The sequence below is a fragment of the Amyelois transitella genome, chromosome 29, assembly GCF_032362555.1.
Source record: "Amyelois transitella isolate CPQ chromosome 29, ilAmyTran1.1, whole genome shotgun sequence".
NCBI classification, from domain to species: domain Eukaryota; kingdom Metazoa; phylum Arthropoda; class Insecta; order Lepidoptera; family Pyralidae; genus Amyelois; species Amyelois transitella.
Window position 1 is genome coordinate 695,133 of NC_083532.1, and position 23,420 is coordinate 718,552.

A 23,420-nucleotide genomic window follows, 5' to 3' on the forward strand; every position below is an offset into this window, starting at 1 on the left:
TTAACTGACGAACTTTCATGATGAGAATAATGAAAGATGAAGAGAAAGATGTAGTTGCCGCCTACCCCTCCGGGAACGAGACGTGTTTTTTTTGTCTGAAGATGTGTATGCATTTTTTTAAAGGGGGTTAAAACAAATTAAAGATGTTGCTTAAACAATTACCCGCGTAACATTGCGGAACCCCGGCACGGCGCGCGCATAAATTAATTAACCAATAAGACGGTCAACCTATGACTATTCGGACGCGTAAACATAAACATTGCATTCGAAAAAAGAACTGCAGTGAAATTCGAATAAAGAATATCATTTAAATAGAATAATAAAACATTTCTTTTTTTAAATTCTAATTTAAAGAAATTGTTAATGAATTCGAACGTGCGATTCAAATTTGAAATTAAGTTGGAATATTGTTAAAAAAAATAAAAAATGTTTTAATTACAAAAAAAACATTCAAATAGAGAATTATAATTCTAAATAGTCCAAATCGCGGAATTCGTATTATGAATCACGATAAAACGTGTACAATGAACGATGATAATTTGAAACATTGTTTTGACGTGAAATTAATTTTGAAAACTGTTTTCCATAGTTTAGCTGTTTTGTTGAGTTATAGTGTTGTGCTGGCCGGTTGTGTTATAGCTTTCAATTTGACAGAAGAAGAGAGAAGAATACCAGATGTGGACAATATAAGAAAATTTGTTACGTGCTTCCTGACAAATTGGAACTATGTAAGTGTATGATATTATCTTCTACCAACTGTTACTAATTGTAAACATTTTGTTCGCGCTGGTAATATATTTCGAAAATCATTCTTTTATTCATTCATATAATCATGTCTATATCGCTTACGGGGTAGACAGAGCCAGCAGTATTGAAAGACCGACAGGCCACGTTCAGCTGTTAGGCTTAGTGGTAGAATTGAGATACAAATAGTGACAGGTTGCTGGCACATCGCAAATAGGAAAATAGGTACTCTTAGTGTATTTTCTTATATTTTTCAAGCTAGTCAAAAGGTAAGATAGTTGTACGTATATTTTATATTGATACCTACTTACGTACAAATTACTTACCTATATTTTTTTAAATGCCAAAAGAATTCCATCTTACTACCTACATATTAAATACTAGCTGTGCCCGCGACTTCGTCCGCGTGGAATAGTTTTTTTGGGCATCATTGAAGGCCTCAAGGATGAATAATTTCCCCCGTTCACATATTCCATTATTTCTTTGTCTCCTTATTGTTGCAGCGTGATATAACCTAAAGCCTTCCTCGATAAATGGTCTATTCAACGCAAAAATATTTTTTCAATTCTAATTATATTCTCTTTATAATATTAGTATAGATAAAATGACAAGAAAAAATCATCCTACTAATATTATAAATGCGAAAGTTTGTGGGTATGTCAGTATGGACGTTTGTTACTCTTTCACGCAAAAATTACTGAACCGATTACGATAAAATTTGAACTGTAGGTAGCTGAAGACCCGGAATACCATATACATCTAAATCCAATGACTGTTTTGTACTTTGTCATATTTCTTTTTATGTGCAATAAAGAGTTTACAAACAAACAAATTTAAAATAATCTATTCATATTATCATGTCGTATCTCTTACGGGTTAGACAGAGCCAGCACTCTTGAAAGACCGATAGGCCACGTTCAGCTGTAAGGCTTAATGATAGAATCGACATTTAAATAGTGACAGGTTGCTAGCCCATCGCCTAATAAAAGTATCTCAAGTTTTATAACACTATCCCTTAGTCGCCTATTAAGACATCCATGGGAAAGAAAGAGATGGAGTGGTCCTATCCTTTTTTATATTGGTGCCGGGAACCACACGGCACAATGGAATACTTAAAAACTCGTTAATTTAACTCGTCTTCAATATAATTGGATTATTATTGTGTTAGTTAGCAGGTCGATGACACGGTTTCATTGTTGTAAGGATTCCTTAGTTTTGCAAACAGTTAATAATATGATACAATCTATGTCGTGTGGATTCCGGAACTTTAGGATAGATGAAATATATCTATACTAATATTATAAAGCTGAAGAGTTTGTTTGTTTGAGCGCGCTAATCTCAGGAACTATTGGTTCGAATTGAAAAATTATTTTTGCGTTGAATAGACCATTTATCGAGGAAAGCTATAGGTAATGTAACATCACGCTGCAACTATTAGGAGCAAAGAAATAATGGAAAATGTGAAAAGAACGGGGAAAATTATTCATCCTTGAGGGCTCAATGATGCCCTTAATAACTATTCCACGCGGACGAAGTCGCGGGCACAGCTAGTAAATAACACGGGACAAATTACACAGATATTTGACGAAATATTCGTATTGAAATAATTAATTTTACATTCATTCATGTTTTTTAATGTAGACAATGTGCATTCGTCCACGATTTAGATTCAAGAGATCCATATTTGCATATTGACGTCCGGTGAAAATGCTGCAGTGTAGTTTGTTCCGCCGCTTCTTCTACACATGCGCTTCGGAAGCGATAGTAGTTATAATTAGATTTAAGTGATGTGACGTCAATAAGTGATACCTACCTTGTATCCAATTTTGAAAATAAATCTATTCTATTCTATTGAGTTAGCCTCGAAGTTAGTATGTTCGAGACTTGTGTTAGGATAGGACCCATCCATATCGTTTCCATGGGTTCCACAAAGAGAAAGGCTAAAAAACTTGGGATTCTTCTCGTAGGTAGCGTATTTTATGTTACCCTTTGACCAGAATGCCTTGTATTGTGTAGGTATCTTTCTCATGGATGTCGTAAAAGGCGACTTAGGGACAGGTTTATGTACTTGGGATTCCTCTTTTAGGCGATGAGCTAGCAACCTGTCACTATTTGTATCTCAATTCCATCATAATGGCAAACAACTAAACGTGGCCTATCAGCGGGGTAGACAGAGCCAACAGTCTTGAAAAGACTGATAGGCCACGTTCAGCTGCTTGGCTAAATGATAGAATTGAGATTCATATAGTAATCCCAAGCATATAAGCCTATCTCTTAGTCGCCTTTTACGACATCCATGCGGGAAAGAGATGGAGTGGTCCTATTATTTTTTTCTATTGGTGCCGGGAACCACACGGCTCAAGAAGTATCTCAAGTTGATTAGCCTTTCCCTTAATCGCCTTGCACGACATAGTTAGGAAGATATAAGAGTGGTCCTATTATGTAGTGACGGGTACCACACGGCACTCAGAAAGACATACGATTTGCACGGAAAGGGAGCAGTTGGCACATAAATATGTTGTTTTTTTCTTTCTTAAAAAAAATATGTAAGCATATTGAGATCCTCCTTTTTCGGAGGCGGTCTATAAATGACTAATACTTACTTACTAATAGTTATTTCTAATTTACTCAAGGAAGCAACACAATTTTACACGTAAATTAATATTCATACATGACGAAAAATGATTTTTCAATCATCAATTTTCATCGCATTTTCGTCAGTTTCAAATACATCATCTCAAGATGAGACTCGTACAAGTTTATCATTTTATCAATTTTTCTATAGCATTATTTGTGTCGTGTTGGGGATGTGGAATTATATATAATATATCGGATTATTACATGTCAGTGCCGGATATAGAAGTGCTTGCTAAATATCTGAGCGCATACGCAACTTTTTGGAATTACGTAAGTCTATACATTATTAAGTACTAGAGGCCGCCCGCGACTTCGTCCGCGTGGAATCATTCACGCGGGGACTACGGGATAAAAAGTAGCCTATATGTTATTCTGGGTCTTCAGCTATCTACATGCCCAATTTCATCGTAATCGGTTCAGTAGTTTTTGCGTGAAAGAGTAAACAAACATCCATACTGACATACCTACTCACAAACTTTCGCGTTTATAATATTAGTATAGATTAATGCCGTGTGGTTCCCGGCACCTATAGAAAAAAAAATAGGATCTCATCGTCTCTTTTCCATGGATGTCGTAAATGGCGACTAAGGTATAGGCTTATATAGGTACTTGGGATGGATGGGACAGTGATTTGTCACTATTTGAATCCCAAATCTATCATCAAGCTGAACGTGGCATGTCTGGTTTTTCAAGACTATCGGCCCTGTCTACCCCGCAAAGAATATATACGTGCCTTTATATATATAAGTTACAAAAAAATTTTAACCTATTTTTATATTTTCCAAGGGTTAATAGCTAAGTACCTTCTAACAGCATGAAATAATTAGAAAAGAATATAAAGCCTTTCTGTCGAGTAGACGACTAACACTGGAAGTTTCCTTAGTCGCCTTTTACGATATCCATAGTAAAGAGATGGAGTGGTGGAATTCTTTTAATATTGGTGCCGGGAACCACACGGCACTGTAAAGGAAGTGGTAATAAGATCATAACTGCCTCTTAAATGCTTGTGCATTTTTGACATGGTGTTGATATAATTTGTACAGTGTGTACTAAGCAGATATACATGGAGAGTTTGGAGGGAAAGGTCGGGGTGGGAAGACCTAGACGAACATATCTTGATCAAATTAAGGACGTCCTGGTAAAGGGTCAGGTCAAAAGTACCCGAAACCGCCGAGCTTGCATGAAGAGAGTTATGAATGTGGATGAAGCAAAGGAAGTATGCAGGGATCGTGGCAAGTGGAAAGAGGTAGTCTCTGCCTACCCCTCCGGGAAAGAGGCGTGATTTTATGTATGTATGTGAACATATCTTATTTTATCTTTATTTATATGACGAAATATTCGTATTCAAATAATTAGTTTAACATTCATTCATGTTTTTTTTTATGTAGACAATGTGCATTCGTCCACGATTTTGATTCAAGAGATCTATATTTGTAAATTGACTTCCGGTGAAAACGCTACAGTGTAGTTTGTTCCGCCGCTTCTTCTACACATGCGCTTCGGAAGCGGTAGTAGTTATGATTAGATTTAAGTGATGTGACGTCAATAATTGATACCTCGTATCTAATTTTTTTGAAATTAAATCTATTCTATTCTATTAATATTTTCATTAAAAAAAATCTCGACTCAAAATAGAATTAATGATAATAACGAGCAAAGTCAAGGTGTACGTACATTGTATACTTACCTTTATAATTGCACATTACGTAAGTATGTGACACGGTTTACGATAAAAGTCAAGGTACGTTATGTCTATGGTAATTAAACATAAATAAGTACATATACAACTACCCAAAAATTGTTGTGTGCCGTGTGGTTCCCGGGTGCCGTGTTGTTCCCGGCACCAATACAAAAAAGAATAGGAACACTCCATCTCTTTCCCATGGATGTCGTAAAAGCCGACTAAGGGGTAGGCTTATAAACATGGGATTCTTCTTTTAGGCGATGGGCTAGCAACCTGTCACTATTTGAATCTCAATCCTATCTTAAAGCCAAATAGCTGAACGTGGCCTATCAGTCTTTACAAGACTGTAGGCTCTATCTGCCCCGCAAGGGATATAGACGTGATTATATGTATGTATGTATGCTATCCAAAAATATATTTTATAGCGAATTAAAAATTAAAAACGGGGTGATTTGTATTCGACCAGTGTTAAGATTGAGATTTTTTAAATTTGTAATGCGGTTTTCATTATTTCATTTTAATATTATTTATTTTAACTGGACGGGTATTAATTAAAGATGATAGCATTAAACGATGGAATCTTCACGTTTTTTTTATTAAAGTTATTCCTTATTAAACTCTGTTAACATAGTTTACATTTATTGTTCACAAAAAATATCAAAATATTTTTTTTTGTCAAATAATTGGATGACGCACTTAAAAGTCGCAGGTGAATATATAAATAAATGAAATGAGTCAATGTATTTTTCTTTTAGATTGAAGTCCCTTAGAAGAAATAATCTTTTTAAGCTTCAGTCAATTTTTTTGTTGGAAAATTTCGTCGGAAGCCGGGCAATGATTTACATGAGGTATTATTAAAACTTCTTTAGTCGTCTCTTACTTTGAATCCATGTGAAAAAGGTAAAGAGATCCTATTCAAAAGTCTCAGAAACCATACATTTTCTTGAAATATGATGCAATAATTAATTGAATTGAATGATGTTCATGCATTCTTTTAAACCTGTTACTAGGTTTAGTTCAGATCTAAATAGTTGTGTTACTTGGCACTTATATAAAACAAAGTTATTAAATTAATATAATTCTATAATGGCCTTATTTTTTTAATTATGATAGTAAATTTCTTTTTCATATAATTTTTTTTATAAAATCACTAAAAATACAATGCATATTTTAATAAATATATTTTTTTTTAATAAAAATATATATGTATCATTAACTTAAGTAAATATTGGAAGACTCAAGGCTACGCAGAATCAGTAATCGACGAAAGACGAAAAGTGTAAAAAAGCAATTTAAAAAATATAGATAATTATCATTTTCTATTGTTCAGCCAAATTTTTTATAACGCTTAAAATTACCCCTTATTTATATTCAAGTTATTCAGACAAGTGTTGGCATCTTGAAAGTCGTTAGTTATACAGAATTTATTAGATAGTGCAGTTATTATTAAAATAACTCCGAAAAATTACTTAATTAAATGATAACTAAAATTATAAATTAAACTAAATTAAACCTTAATAAAAGAAAATTAATTTAAATAATTCTAAATTTAAAATTATAATATAAAGCTAAGTACATATTTTTCTAAATTCATTTTGGAACAAATCGATTGTCATTCTTTTTAAATTATTCCAGTTTCGATTTTGGAATAATGTTCATGCATTCTTTAAATGAGTGTTTAGTGAATAAAAAAGGTGTATTAAAAATGAAATTATTATTTCATTTTGTTGCGTTTCTTGTTTCAATTCTTTGTTCCATCGTCGGGTATAAAATATGTACAGTGACAGCTATTGAGTATACCCATCTTACGGCGATAGATAATTTGCATCGATTTTGGCTCGGCTACGGTACTATATGGAGTTTTGTAAGTATTTTTTTTATTATTATCAATGCCGTGTGGTCACCGGCACCGTTAAAAAATAGAACTACTCGTCCTCTTTCCCATGGATTTCGTAAAAGGCGACTAAGGGACAGTCTTTTAAACTTGAGATTCTTCTTTTAGGCGATTTGCTAGCAAAAAAGGAGAGTTTTATAAAACACATTCTTCTTTTAGGCGATGGGCTAGCAACCTATCAATTCTATCATCAAGCCAAACAGCTGAACGTGGCCTATTGGCTGTTCGAGACTGTTGGGTCTGTCCACTCCGCAAGGCGATAGTATTACCTTCTTTTTGCGTTAAATAGAGGATAATTTAACAATGTTATTAAAATACTAATAAACAAAGTATGGGCATTGTAATTTTCACACATTTAGATCAAAGTGCACAAAGTTAATTGACGGCCATGTTTTTATTTTATTCTAAATCAATTCAGTGTATAAAGTGAAGTCCTAATGAAAATGTCAGAGTATAAAAATAAACATTGTTTTATTATCGTGATATTATCTATATATTTCAAAAATTAAAAGGACAAGTGTAATCAGGAAGTTTGAAATTTTAATATAACTGTATTAAACTTAGTATTGTTATAACAAAAGTTGATAAGTAACACTTCCTACAATTATTCAAAATCCGCCTGACATTGAAATTTATGTGAAGTTTTTGTATACATAATATTATTTCCAAGGTGATTTTTAAATAGCACATAACTTGTGAACCCCGAAAATTAATAAATATTCTATAATTTTGAATTATAAAATATATATTAATAAAATATAAAATCTAAATTCGAGCCCAATTTGCATTCAACAAAAAAATATTTATAAATAGAAACATTTTTGTGAGGCCTTTTTCTAATTAATTAATTATTATAAACACACAATACCTACTACTTAATTATGAAACAAATTAAACTGCTTAAATAATTAATATCATAAAAAAAAATCTAAATTTGTAACTGGCCAGTGTTATTTTTTTGAGCGATAGTATAAAATGTCTTTGCTTTTAAAAAAATCGTTTAATTTATTAGAACTTCGTGTTATATTACATATTTTGTTTGTATGTCAATCTTTTGTGGCTTGGCGTACCGGCTTTTATATTGTAAGAAGTATTACTGATGAGCAAATGAAGGATTTATCTGTCAGAGATGCAAAAGTTTTCTCTACTTGCTACGCCACGAATTGGAATTATGTAAGTAGGTACTTAGTGATTGTTTACATACATACATAAAGTCACGTCTATATCCCTTGCGGGGTACACAGAGCCGACAGTCTCGAACATACTGAAATGTCACATCAGCCGTACGGCTTCATGTTTGTAAGCCTATCCCTTAGTCGCCTTTTAATACATCCATGGGAAAGAGATGAAGTGGTCCTATTCTTTTTTGTACTGGTGCCGGTAACAAGACGGCACTATAATAAATACACATATAATAAATACGTATATAGATAAATAAATTAATAATAAATAATTATATACGGGACAAATTACACAGATTGAGTTAGCCTCGATGTAAGTTCGAGACTTGTGTTACGAGATACTAACTCAACGATACTATATTTTATAAATAATACGTTTATAGATAAACATCCAAGACCCAGGCCAATCAGAAAAAGTTCGTTACTCATCATGCCCTGGCCGGGATTCGAACCCGGGACCTCCGGTGTCATAGACAAGCGCACTACCGCCGCGCTACAGAGGCCGTCAAACTGGCCTAGCTCAGTGCAATATGCAATTGTAATGCACTTAATTAATATGAAAAATAACAACGTATTCGTAGTGGAACCACTCGACCATTACGCGTTAAGTAATGTTTGCAAGACCGGCTGAAAGGGTCTCGAAGATTCTGAACACGGAGAATGTAATCGCTGGAGAATTCGTTCATTGTAATATATTTTTTTTTATATCCCTTAGTCACGAGAGAGAATTTAAAGAGATTGAGTAGTCCTTTTTTTGAGAGCTGAGAACCACACGGCACTAAAAGCTAGAATACGGTATAAAGACATGATTATTATATACATACATACATAAAATCTCGCCTCTTTCCCGGAGGGGTAGGCAGAGACTACCTCTTTCCACTTGCCACGATCTCTGCATACTTCCTTCGCTTCATCCGCGGTTTCGGGTACTTTTGACCTGACCCTTTTCCAGGACGTCCTTGATTTGATCAAGAAACGTTCGTCTAGGTCTTCCCACTCTTCTTCTTGATTATTATATGTTTGTATGTATACATATATACATACATACATATCGTCACGTCTATATCCCTTGTGGGGTAGACAGAGCTAAATGAACATACATACATACATACATATGGTCACGTTTATATCCCTTGCGGGGTAGACAGAGCCAACAGTCTTGAAAAGACTGAATGGCCACGTTTAGCTATTTGGCTTAATGATAGAATTAAGATTCAAATAGTGACAGGTTGCTAGCCCATCGCCTAAAAAGAATCCCAAGTTTGTAAGCCTATTCCTTAGTCGCCTTTTACGACATCCATGGGAAAGAGTTGGAGTGGTCCTATTCTTTTTTGTATTGGTGCCGGGAACCACACGGCACAATGAACACTGCTACCTTTCACGCCTCCTCCATTGTTTTCATCCTCCAAGTTTATAAATGACTTGAAGACAATGCAATAATAGTCGGTTTCCTTGTAATGCTGTTAAGTTGCTCATATTACTAACTATTCTATAATTAAGCCAAAGTCTTTTTGAGGCTGTTGGCTCTATCCACCCCGTGAGGAATGAGGACGTGATCATATGTATGTATGTATGTACTAACTATTCTATCATTAAGCCAAACAGCTGAATGAGGCCTATCAGTCTTTTTGAGGCTGTTGGCTCTGTCCATCCCGCAAGGGATACAGACGTGTTTATATGTATGTATTACTAACGTGTACATAGAACGGGTGAAGCGGACAATAAGGTTGTTCTATTTCTAGAAGATTCTTCTTCGTTCTGGTATCAGTCTCGGTTACATCCTCACCACTCTGGAGAGGAGCCCGGGGCATGCTTCTAGAAGATTCTTCTTTGTCCTGGCGTCAGGCCTGGTCACATCCTAACATGTCTGAAGTCTGTGTAAATCTTCGTCCATGGACCCTGGATTGGGTGAGTCAGATTTTTACACGAAGCGACTCCCGTCCGACCTCCGCGACCTTTGCAGGTAAACCTGACCCATATTGGGTCATTTGTTCGTCTTTAGAAGACTGTGACGATTTTTTCAGATTTTTTATTTATTCAACATACCTACATACATACATATAATCACGTCTATATCCCTTGCGGGGTAGACAAAGCCAACACCCTTAGAAAAGACTGATCACGCTGTTTGGCTTAATGACCATCCAATCTCTTTCCCACAGATGTCGTAAAAAACGACTAAAAGATGGCTAATATACTCGAAATTCTTCTTTCAAGCGATGGGCTAGCGACTTGTCACTATTTGAATCTCAATTCCATCACGAAGCCACAGAGCTGAACGTGGCCTATCAGTCCTTTTGATACGTTTTTTTCTGTCTTCTCGTATATTCGTGATTGTATGTATGTATATATCTATATGACTACATAGTATAAAACAAAGTCGCTATTTTAGTCTGTTTATCTGTATGCTTAAATCTTGAAAATTAAGCAACGGATTTTGATGCGGTTTTTTGTAACAGGTAGAGTGATTCAAGAAGAAGGTTTTTATGTATAATAAACATTTATAATTTTGCACCCGTGCGAAGCCGGGGCGGGTCGCTAGTATATCATAATATATTAAATTCTCGTGTCACAATGTTCGTTCCCGTACTCCTCCGAAACGGCTTGACTGATTCACTCTTCGCCGGGACAGCTAGTTATTATAAATATTTACTAGAGGCCGCCCGCGACTTCGTCCGCATGGAAACCCTATCAATCACGCTGGAACTCTGGGATAAAAAGTAGCCTATGTGTTATTCTAGGTCTTAACCACATACCAAATTTCATCGTAATCGGTTCAGTAATTTTTGCGTGAAAGAGTAAAAACATACTGACATCATAACTTACAAACTTTCGCATTTATAATATTAGTAGGATGACCGAATTAGGGGTCTTTAATGAATGATGCAGTTTATTTTTGTTAGGTTTATACATGAAGGGATGTAGAAAGAACTATTGATAACTACTAACATACATTTAATCACGTTTCTATTCCTTGCGGGATAGACACTGCCAACTGTCCAGAAAAGACTAAAAGGCCACGTTCAGTTGTTTGGCTCAGTGATAGAATTGAGATTCAAATAGTGACAGGTTGCTAGCACATCGCTTAAAAGAAGAATCCCAAGTTTATAAGCCTTTCCCTTAGTCGCCTTTTACGGCATCCACGGGAAAAAGACAGAGTGGTCCTATTCTTTTTTCTATTGGTGCCGGGTGAACCACACGGCACAAATTTATTTTAAAAATATCAATAGAATAAATTATATATATTAACAGGTTGCTAGTCTATCGACTATTTAGCAATAAATAACTGTAACAATTACAAAATACAATATTAAAATTCAATTAATTTAATTACAATATAATTACGAGTAAGACTGTACACCATTGTGAATCAATGTCAACAGTATGTTATAAAACTTATCGAGATTAAACGTATTTTTAACACATTCACGTAGTTTAAAAAAAACAATATTTATTCGTCACATATTGTTAATATTATAATTAATGTTTATTTTTAAAAGGAAATTTATTAAATTAATTCAATATTTAGCATTTATTTTTAAAATATTAAGTATTAACTGTTAAAGTGTTGTGCATTTAACGTAAATTTATTAAATAATTTACAAATCACCGTTCGTTTTAAGAAAAATTCTCTGTGCGCAACGAAAATTTATTAAATTAATTTTAAAATTTACAGCGTAATTTTCATCTTATTTTTTTTTTTTTAAAGAATGAGTAAAGAATATATTTTCAGTATTTTAAGAACATTTGTGCATTTAATATTTCTGGTACATCATTTTGGTGTCGTGGTGTTCGGCGGTATCTTAAGTGGTGATATTTTGGCCAATAAGAATGAGTTAGTGAGACGTTTGTGTGTGTTTGGCGCGGCGTATGGCACGAACTGGAATTTTGTAAGTTTTAATTTTTAATTTTTAGTCGTTCATACATACATACAAACACGTCTATATCCTTTGCGGGGTAGACAGAGCATACAGTCTTGTAATGACCGATAGGCCACGTTCAACTATAGAATTGAGATTCAAATAGTGATAGGTTGCTAGCCCATCGCCTAAAAGAAGAATCCCAAGTTTATAAGCTTACCCCTTAGCCGCCGTTTACGACATCCATGGGAGAGGGATGGAGGGGTCCTATTCTTTTTTCTATTGGTGCCGGGAACCACGCGGCACTTTAGTCGTTCATGACGTGCATTAATATTATCAAAATGGCAACACAAAAGGAATGAACGAATTTTTTTTTTGGAACTAAAACAAAGGTCGAAATAATCAGATAATCTTTGGTACCTTGCCACGGGGGTTGTTTTATGATATTTTTATTTAGTTTTATGTCCTTTTTTTATTTAATTTAATTTTGAACCCGATTAAAATTTATGGTACCTTAAGAACAAAATAGAACCTAGAACAAATTATTGATTCTTTTCTCCAAAGTTACGTACCTACATTACATAGTTTGAAAAATTCAATTTAATTCAATTTAATTGGAAAGAGATGGAGTGTTCCCATTGTCAGTGTATAAGTGGCAATAATCATACGTAAACATTTATCTATACTATACTTAATATTATAAAGCTGAAGAGTTTGTTTGTTTGTTTGAACGCGCTAATCTCAGGAACTACTGGGCCGAATTGAAAAATTCTTTCTGCGTCGAATAGACCATTTATCGAGGAAGGCTTTAGGCTATATAACATCACGCTGCAACTATTAGAAGCGAAGAAATAATGGAAAATGTGAAAAAAAAAACGGGGAAAATTATTCATCCTTGAGGGCTTCAATGACGCCCATAATAACTATTCCACTCGGACGCAGTCGCGGGTACAGCTAGTATCTAATATATTTTCCTTCATAACTGTTTTTATGCCGACGACTGTACATTGACGCATGTTATAATAGACAGGATAATATCAGCTTCAAGGGCGCATTTAATAGCAGTTTATCACAGAAATTACACTAACTTGCATCTCTGAGTGCACTCGTGTGATTCAAATGACTTTGAGATTTTAACTTCACTTGAGGATTTCCTCCTCCTGGCTTTTGTCCCGGTCGCATCCTCACCACTCTGGAGAGGAGCCCGGGGTATGCCTTTGACCATGATGGATACTAGATTGGGTGAGTCAGGTTTTCACACGAAGCGACTCCCGTCTGACCTCCGCAACCTTTGCAGGGGAACCTAACCCGTATTGTATCCATGGTTACACATCCAGTTGCCTGAATGTGCAGGTTTCCTCACGATGTTTTCCCTCACCGTAAGAGCATCGTTTAGTATTCAAACTAATGTACATAACTTCCAAAATAGACATTGGTACACGGCCGAGGTGAGATTCGAACCTGTACCTTTCTGCGGATCATTTTAAGTCCACACACTATTCTTTTCCTATTCTGTATATAAATATAATTGAAAATGAACAATTAATTAATTCTCAATTCTTTCAATAAGCCAAACAGTTGAACGTGGCTTTTCATTTTTTTCAAGACTGTTGGCTCTGTCTACCCAGCAGGGGATATAGACGTGTATATATGTATTTGTGTATGTATGTAAGAAAATGAACCTTGAACATGACAAAAAATATTACAATAGTTTGCTGAGGTCGGTCATGTCAAGTCGAATGACGTTAGTATACAAATGATGTTTGATATAATCCTGGTGTCTAATTTTGGTTTTAATATATGTCTAAGTTTAGTTTAATTTTATAATAACAGATGGCGTTATCCCGTTTTGAAACGCGATATGCGTATCCGTTCAGCCTTTTCAAGACTGTTGGCTCTGTCTACCCCGCAAGGGATATAGACGTGACCATATGTATATAGTAAAAATTATCTGTATGAGATTGTGTATATGGAGTCTGGCGACAAGTCTGGTGGCGTGATAGGAGAGCCTCTGCTCTTAACGATATATTAGTGTTGCCAAGTTATCATATTTTCTCCCTTATAAAAACTGTAATATTATAAAATTATTATAGGTATTGCTGTTTGGTTCCCGGCACTAATACATAAAAGAATAGGACCACTCCATCTCTTTCCCATGGATGTCGTAAAAGGCGACTAAGGGATAGGCTTACAAACTTGGGATTCTTTTTTAGGCGATGGGCTTGCAACCTGTCACTATTTGAATCTCAATTCTATTATTAAGCCAAATAGCTGAACGTAGCGGTTCAGTCTTTTCAAGACTATTGGCTCTGTCTACCCCGCAAGGAATATAAACGTGACCATATGTATGTATGTACGGGAATTACACAGATTGAGTTAGCTTCGAAGTAAGTTCGAAACTTGTGTTACGAGATACTAACTCAAAGATAAATGTATAAATTTGAAATGTTATAAATGGGAAAGTAAGTATGTTTGTTTGTTTTTTACGTCTAAACGTTAACGTCTTTTACATCGAAACCACTGAGCCGATTTCTATGAAATTTTTCATTCATTATAGGTATAGGGTTAAAGAAAAATATGTTTTCCATGTAATATGAGCCGCAGGCAAAGTTCTTGGAAAAAAAAAGAATTTGAAAATTCAATGCTCGTAAAATTACCTACATAGATACAAAATAAATCGGTTTGTCATTGCGGGTCACATTGAACAGAAATAGCAAAATACTTTCGACAAAATATAATCGTCGTAACATTTTAGTCATAACAAAAACATAATATAACAGCTGTCCGCTGCGGCTGTCTTTTAAACAAATACTAAAATTTACCAAATTTTTACGCAATTTTTTCAACAATGGCAACATTATCGATAAGTAATTAAAACAATACGGAGTACCCTCTGAGCTTGGCAATCGATTTTATCAAATAGTCGCCCCACAATATTATTATACACGGGCGTCTAACATTAGATTAATTAGTGTTAGTAATTTATAAGATTTTATTAAACAAAAAGATAAATAAAAATTATTGATAGTAAAAACAAAACGAATAAAAAATAAAACTGAATTCAAACGTATTTTTTAAAAATAATTTTAACGTTCCAATTTTCTTGTCTGTATTTAATCAAAATTTACATAACTAATTCAAATATAGAATTCTTCTCAAAATAAAACTCGTTCCGATTTCGAAAAAATGGACGCGTTGTGGCAAGACACGAACATATTTTACAACGTTTTATGTTTTTTGATAACTGAAAACGAGAAGTTATTCGACAGAAGTGACGCTAGGTTGTATTGGAAGACGGTGGCCCACGTTATTGTTATAATACATCACGCTTATATTGCCGTTTTCGCGAATACATTGGATTTAGCAAGCAATTCAGTGTTAAAAATAAGAGATTTGTACACTTTCCGATTGGGTTATTTGACCGGTTGGAATTTCGTAAGTTCTTTTTATTTATTTATTTACTTATTTATGTACACAGAATACTTAGAGACTGATAATCGCAAGAAACAAAATTATTGTACATAGGTTTTGCTTATTTCTAAAGAAATCTCTTCCGTCTAAGTGCCGTGTGGTTCCCGGCAACAATACAAAAAAGAATAGGACCACTCCATCTCTTTCCCGTGGATGTCGTAAAAGGCGACTAAGGGATAGGCTTATAAACTTGGGATTCTTTTTTAGGCGATGGGGCTAGAAGTCGGGACCGCTGGAAGAGATTTACATACATACATATGGTCACGTCTATGTCCCTTGCGGGGTAGACACAACCGGCAGTCTTGTAAAGACTGAAAAACCATGTTCAGCTGTATGGCTTATTGATGGAATTCGAGATTCAAATAGTGACAGGTTGGTAGCCCATCACATAAAAGAATCTCAAGTTTATAAGTCTAATTACATTAAGATTCATTATATAAGATTATGATAAACTTAGATATATGTATATGACTGAGAGGTAAATATACCTTTATCTCTTTCTCTGCATTTAATCACGTATCTCGGGTCGCGAAGTCATCTAATTATTCAATCTAATTAATATTATGTTATATTAACAGTAAGTAAACATAACATTCCTTGTGCATGTAGTCTATTTAGAATAAGGTCGTGTAAACCTTAAGATAGACAAATATACTTTATATGTAAATACTTACATATCATCACGTCTATAACCCTTACGGGGTAGACAGAGCCAACAGTCTTGAAAATACTGATGGTTATAGGCCACGTTCACCTGTTTGGTTAAAGGATAGAATTGAGATTCAAATAGTGACAGGTTGCTAGCCCATCGCCTAAGAAAAGAATCCCAAGTTTACCAAGTATATAAGCCAATCCTTTAGTCGCCTCTTACGACATCCATGGGAACGAGATGGAGGAGATGGAGGTCCTATTCTTTTTCTATTGGTGCCGGGAACCACACGGCACACACTAATATATAGGTACGTGATATTTCAAGAAGATTAATTCTGTAGATGACTCTTGAAGATGTAACAAACAAACAAACAGACTAAGTTATAATATTATTCGGGATTGGAATGATAAGTTATCAGGTCAGTGACCTCGGACAGGGTGCAGTGGACATCACGCGATGCTCACGAACCACGTGTATAAAACAAAAATAGTTCACTCGGTGCCGGCCCTAGCCGAGTTTTTGCACGAAGCGCGGCACAAATTTGTCGCCCCCTCATCAATCATCATTAAAAATTACCGTTAATTCTGAAATGTTCTCAGTGCCGTGTGGTTCCCGGCACCAATACAGAAAGAATAGGACCATTCCATCTCTTTCTCATGGATGTCGTAAAAGGCGACTAAGGGATAGGCTTACAAACTTGGGATTCTTAGTTAGGCGATGGGCTGTCACTATTTGAATCTCAATTCTATCATTAGGCCAAATAGCTGAACGTGGCCGTTCAGTCTTTTCAAGACTGTTGGCTCTGTCTACCCCGCACGGGATATAGACGTGACCATATGTATGTATGTATGTATGTTCTCAGTAAGTCATTTGGCCTAAAAATAGGTCGACTGAAAATAATTTCTCATCATCTGGATATAGGACGATTGGATTTTTCAGATTTTGAATGTATCGTCAATCAATCAATATATTATACATATGTTTATTTCTTAAAGCTGGATACAATACAAAGTGTAACATTTTGTTTTATTCAGTGTTCCATAAACAAATATAAATTAAAACTCTTCAGCTTTACACTAATATTATAAAGCTGAAGAGTTTGTTTGTTTGTTTGAACGCGCTTATCTCAGAAACTACTGGTTCGAATTGAAATGGTATATAACATCACGCTGCAACTATAGCTAAAGAGCAAAGAAATAATGGAAAAAGTGAAAAAAAAACGGAGAAAATTATTCATCCCTGTGGGCTTCGATGATGCCCAAAATAACTATTGAACCGGAATTGGACGAAGTCGCGGGCACAGCTAGTAATATATACATATATCCTAGTCCTAACTAGGTAACTGATCACCGCGACATACCTAGGAAGAAATAGAATATTAAAAAAGAAATTAAGTAAGGTCCTGGTATAGGGTCAGGTCAAAACCGCCGAGCTTGCATGAAGAGAGTTATGAATGTGGACGAAGCGAAGGAAGTATGCAGAGATCGTGGCAAGTGGAAAGATGTAGTCTCTGCCTACCCCTCCGGGAAAGAGGCGTGGTTTTATGTATGTATGTATGTATGTATGTAAATTAAGTAATATATTAAAGAAGAAAATACGAAAATTAAAATTATAATTTAGTTGCGTATTTAGCTAGGGCCGGCTCTAACTTCATTGATATAATATATAATGACCTATTTTGGTAGAAACAACTGATTCATTCATTTATTTTAACTAACCTCCACCCGCAGCTTCGTCCGCGTGTATTTAGCGCCAACTACAAAAAGCGACGAATTTAGCGCAACCTACCTAAGAGAACAGGTTTTACGCATAACTCAGGGGAACTTTAGCTTTTACATACATATGTACCTACATATAATCACGTCTATATCCCTTGTGGGGTAGACAGACCCAACAGTCTTGCAAATACTGATATGCCACGTTCAGCTGTTTGGCTTACTGATAGAATCGAGATTCATATAAAGTGACAGGTTGCTAGCCCGTCGCCTGAAAGAAGAATGCCAAGTTTATAAGCCTATCCCTTAGTCGCCTTTTACGACATGACGGGAAAGAGATGGAGTGGTCTTATTCTTTTTTCTATTGGTGCCCAGGAACCACATGGCACTTAAGTTTTTATTGGAATGAAAGGTACCCTATGGCCTTCTCCAGACTCTTAATTATATATATTATGTGAAATTTCAAGAAGATTAGTTCAGGAGATAACGCGTGACGAGTTAACAAACAAAGTTACATTCGCATTGAAATATTAGTTGGGATAATAAATTATTTTGACGGCCTCTGTGGCGCAGCGGTAGTACGCTCGTCTGTGACACCGGAGGTCCCGGGTTCGAATCCCGGCCAGGGCATGATGAGAAAAGAACTTTTTCTGATTGGCCTGGGTCTTGGATGTTTATCTATATAAGTATTTATTATAAAATATAGCATCGTTGAGTTAGTATCTCGTAACATAAGTCTCGAACCTACTTCGAGGCTGACTCAATCAGTGTAATTTGTCCCGTATATATTTATTTACTAGAGGCCGCCCGCGACTTCGTCCGCATGGAAACCCTATCAATCCCGCGGGAACTCTGGGATAAAAAGTAGCCTATGTGTTATTCTGGGTCTTCAGCTACCTACATACCAAATTTAATGGTAATCGGTTCAGTAGTTTTTGCGTGAAAGAGTAACAAACATCCATACATCCATACAAACTTTCGCCTTTATAATAGTAGTAGGATTTATTATTTCTTCTGTTTCAGAGTTTCCAAACGATCTTCCTCAGCCTGGCTCTAGCGTACGACGTGTTAGAGTGGCTGAACAAGCACGAGACATCAATAGGGACCAAGATTCGATACTGGAGGGACATTGTGTTCACCGCGCTGGTGGTGCCTTTCACATGCGTTAGTAATTCGCTAATTAATTGCATTAATGCGTTGAAACGGGAATTAACGCGAATATCATAGACGTGCGTGACGTGATAGTGCCGTGTGGTTCCCGGCACCAATAAAAAAAAGAATAGGTCACGGCTATATCCCTTGCGGGGTAGACAGAGCCAACAGACTTGAAAAGACTGATAGGCCACGTTCAGCTATTTGGCTTGATGATAGAATTGAGATTCAAATAGTGACAGGTTACTAGCCCATCGCCTAAAAGAACAATCCCAAGTTTGTAAACCTATCCCTTAGTCGCCTTTTACGATATCCATGGGAAAGAGATGGAGTGGTTCTATTCTTTACACTATGCTGAGAGGAAGCCTTTTTGATATTCACAAAAACGCACAAATTGTAAAATCCTTTTACTTAGTACCTATATATAGTTAAGTTTGCGATATCAAATAAAATATTTTTCTTTCTTTCTTTCTTTTTTTTGTTTGTTTGTTCATTTGTTAGTAAGTTAGTTAGTTAGTTAGTTCTTTATTGTACATAACAAATTATAAGTAATACATAAAAAAAACATTAAAAATAACGACTTTTTTATTGGTGCCGGGAACCACACGGCACATATATATATATATATATTTATTCATGTATATATTCTGTGATTTCAGTTCGTAACCGGCATGTTCTGGTCGGTCTATACCATAGACAGGGAATTGGTGTTCCCCATGGTCTACGACGCCATAGTGCCCTGGTGGTTCAATCACTGCGTCCACACCAACATAGCTGTGGTGGTGGTGTTGGAGACGCTTCTTCAGCCGAGGAGGAAGCCGGTCAACTTCAAGCTGGAACTGCTCATTAATACTTCCGTGTCTGTGCTGTATGCTGTGGTGTGAGTATACATACATACATATAGTCACGTCTATACCCGTTGCGGGGTAGACAGAGACGACTGAGAAAGACTGATAGGCCACGTTCAGCTTGTGAGAAGGCTTATTATAGGACTGATGATTACCTTAATGATAAATACATCTGGCTTGAGCTTGGCACAGGAACCTCGTTATGAATTGTAGTTTGATTTGAACCTAAATAAAAATTCAGTACACTCTGTACATAAATATTTTTAAAATTGGACATCCATAATATATACCTATATATATATATTTTATGGATTGCTAGCCCATCGCCTAAAAAAGAATCACAAGTTTGTAAGCCTATCCCTTAGTCGCCTTTTACGACATCCATGGAAAAGAGATGGAGTGGTCCTATTCTTTTTTGTATTGGTGCCGGGAACCACACGGCACCCTGTGTAAATCAGCCTTTATAGAGGAAAAACTTGACAGATTTGACGGATCATGGATAATGTCATCCATTTTGTTTAATAATACCATATTTTTCTACAAAAGTATGTTTCAAAAATGAATTCGTTTAATGTCGATAACAGTGCTATGTTTCGGGAGTCTAATATTTTAGTTTTTACGTAAGGTAACATCTATAACTAGGTAATATATAGGAATTGTGAATGGGACTGTTGGAGTGGGAAGGCCTAGACGAACGTATCTTGATCAAATCGGAGACGTTCTAGCAAAGGGTCAGGTCAAGAGTGCCCGAAACCGCCGAGCTTGCATGAAGAGAGTTGTGAATGTGGATGAAGCGAAAGAAGTGTGCAGAGATCGTGGCAAGTGGAAAGATGTGGTCTCTGCCTACCCCTTCGGGGAAGAGGCGTGATTTATGTTGTTGTTGTTATTTTATAGGACCTTTTTTTCCATTTTGTTTCTTCCTGTAAATCTTGTGGGAAATCACAGCACGTCTATACTAATATTATAAAGCTGAAGAGTTGTTTGTTTGTTTAAACGCACTAATCTCAGGAACTACTAGATCAAATTGAAAAATTCTTTTTGCGTTGAATAGACCATTTATCGAGGAAGGCTTTAGGCTATAAACTATCACGCTGCATTTATTAGAAGCGAAGAAATAATGGAAAATGTGAAAAAAAAACGGGGAAATTATTCATCCTTGAGGGCTTCAATGATGCCCAAAATAACTATTCCACGCGGACGGTATCGCGGGAACAGATAGTAATGAATAAAAGTTTTGAATTTGAATTTTTAATTCCTCCATTTTTCTTTTCAGATACTACAGCATATACTTCTTCGCACACCGCTGGCTGTACGGCGTCTTCGGTGTGATGACCTGGTGGCAAGTCTGCCTGTTCCAACTCTTCATCTGGGCGTCAGTCTTCTTTTTCTACTGGATCCAATATCCCATCAACAGAATGATCCACGGATCTGAACCAGAGATGGATGTAAAAGAAGTAGCGAAAGAACATAAAGATTATAAAGAAGATGAAAGAATCACAGAGAAGACGAACGGTATTGTCCAAACTGAGAGTTATGAAGATAGGAATGGTTCAGTTAAAAATCCAGACTTACTATCGGCGCCGTTTGCGACTAAATCTTGGAGTCTCAAATACAGATTGATTCGGGAACAGTTTGAAAATTCTAGATTATAAAATTTATAACAGGTATCAGTTTTGTGCCAAATTGATGAAAAAATTGTACCTAGATGAAAAGATACTGAGAATCGTGATGGATATATGTAAGCATCGATCTGATAATATTAATATTTATAAAACAAATTAAATGTATATATAGCATATTGTAGCATTAAAATTGACAATGCTAAATCAATTTGTTACTGTTGTAAGGCGGAATCGTAAATTAAATGAAAATATAAATTGCAAACAAAATTGATAATTACTGGAACTTAAGAAAAAAATAATAGGTAGGTAAGAATTGATATTATAATTGAAAATCAACAATTTTCTGATTATTTTTCTTATTAACAACTGAGAAATGATTGTGGAGCAATTAAAATTATTTGAAGAAAACAACTGAAAATAATAATAATAATACTTTATTTTATAACATTTTATTATTATGACAGATTGATAACTTCAACCAAGTAAGAATTTTATGACCTTCCCACTCGAAAATAATTCATAAATAAATGAGAAAAGAACAATAAAAAATTACAACGGCGAAATAATACTATTAATAATCTTCGTAAAGAATCGATAAAATAAATAGTGAATAGTACCGTTGTGGTTAAAAATGAGGTTAAGAATTCATTAACAATTATTAGTAGCGTAAGTTAAAAATGATGTCATGTTTTGTCATTTTATCAACATTGGTGAGAAAACGTGTAGAAATGATATAACTTACTTCAATATTAAAATATATTATATATTTTGATTGGTAAAAGTTGGCATTAAATAAATGAATCATTTAACTATTATAACGTTGATTTTCAAATGTAACATCAATTTATCATCAAACCTTAATTTTCGAACTAGTATTTAAATTTAAAACATAATATTTAAATTCAAATATAACTGTACGCAGTAATTTTTTAGTACAAAACACTTCTCCAAATTACTTTTTTTCAATTTATTTTGTGTGTTTTCAATAAACTTAAGGTCCCTTGCCGCTGAATTCTCAGAAGGGTCAGTGCGACTTTTACTTTAACGCGTCGGGCAAGTTAACGCGAATTTGTATGTGTATTTGATTAGCACCATCTAGCGGTGACGCGATGGGACTAAAGAAATTCCATACAAATTCGTGACGGCCTCTGTGGCGCGGCGGTAGTACGCTTGTCTGTGACACCGGAGGTCCCGGGTTCGAATCTCGGCAAGTAAGAACCTTACTATATATACTTGGTTGTTGTATATATATCTATACTAATATTATAAAGCTGAAGAGTTTGTTTGAACGCGCTTATCTCAGGAAATACTGGTTCAGATAGAAAAATTCTTTTTGTGTTGAATAGACCATTTATCGAAGAAGGCTTTAGGTTATATAACATCACGCTGCAACTATTAGGAGCGAAGAAATAATAGAATATGTGAGGGCTTCAATGATGCCCGAAATATTTAGTTGTATAATATACTATGGTTCTTACGTAAATGTCTCTATTAATGATTCGTATTGCCTTGGATTGAATATAAATTGATACGTCATAGATAATTTAGCTTTTTTATCATCAATGACATTGACCGAGAAGCATACAAAATAAATTGTAACAAAGTATATAACCTATTATATTAATAATTTTGATTTGCAATATATCTAAAAGTACATTATATATATTTAAATGTTTTAATAAAATATATATTTTTAAATTTATTGTTTCATTAAAATAATTACCAAATGTAAAATTATTTATTTCTGCTGTATTTCATACGCATTTGTTTGTATTTTAATGAATTAATAATGAATTTTAGGGAGTATTTTTTTTTTTGTAATTAATTGTAATGGTATTTGTCAACGGTAATTTAAGACGTGAAATATAAATATTAATAATTTAAAAGTAATTTCATTTTAATCCTACTACTATTATAAAGGCGAAAGTTTGTATGGATGTATGGATGTTTGTTACTCTTT

At 35.0% G+C, this 23,420-nt stretch overlaps 1 protein-coding gene across 4 annotated transcripts; it reads left to right on the plus strand.

The window, feature by feature from the left end:
* Positions 1–518: 518 nt before the first annotated feature.
* LOC106140754 (androgen-dependent TFPI-regulating protein-like) lies at positions 519–22,885 on the plus strand. 4 transcript variants are annotated; one of them, XM_060952755.1, is made up of 4 exons: positions 519–728; positions 18,862–19,002; positions 19,650–19,870; positions 21,112–22,885. In XM_060952755.1, the coding sequence occupies exons 1-4, from the start codon at positions 525–527 to the stop codon at positions 21,488–21,490; spliced, it is 945 nt and encodes a 314-aa protein (XP_060808738.1). In that variant the 5' UTR covers positions 519–524; the 3' UTR covers positions 21,491–22,885. The 4 variants fall into 4 exon arrangements, with proteins under 4 accessions (XP_060808738.1, XP_060808739.1, XP_060808737.1 ...); XM_060952756.1 differs by lacking the exon at positions 519–728 and adding an exon at positions 3,468–3,651; XM_060952754.1 differs by lacking the exon at positions 519–728 and adding an exon at positions 6,455–6,929.
* Positions 22,886–23,420: the final 535 nt, after the last annotated feature.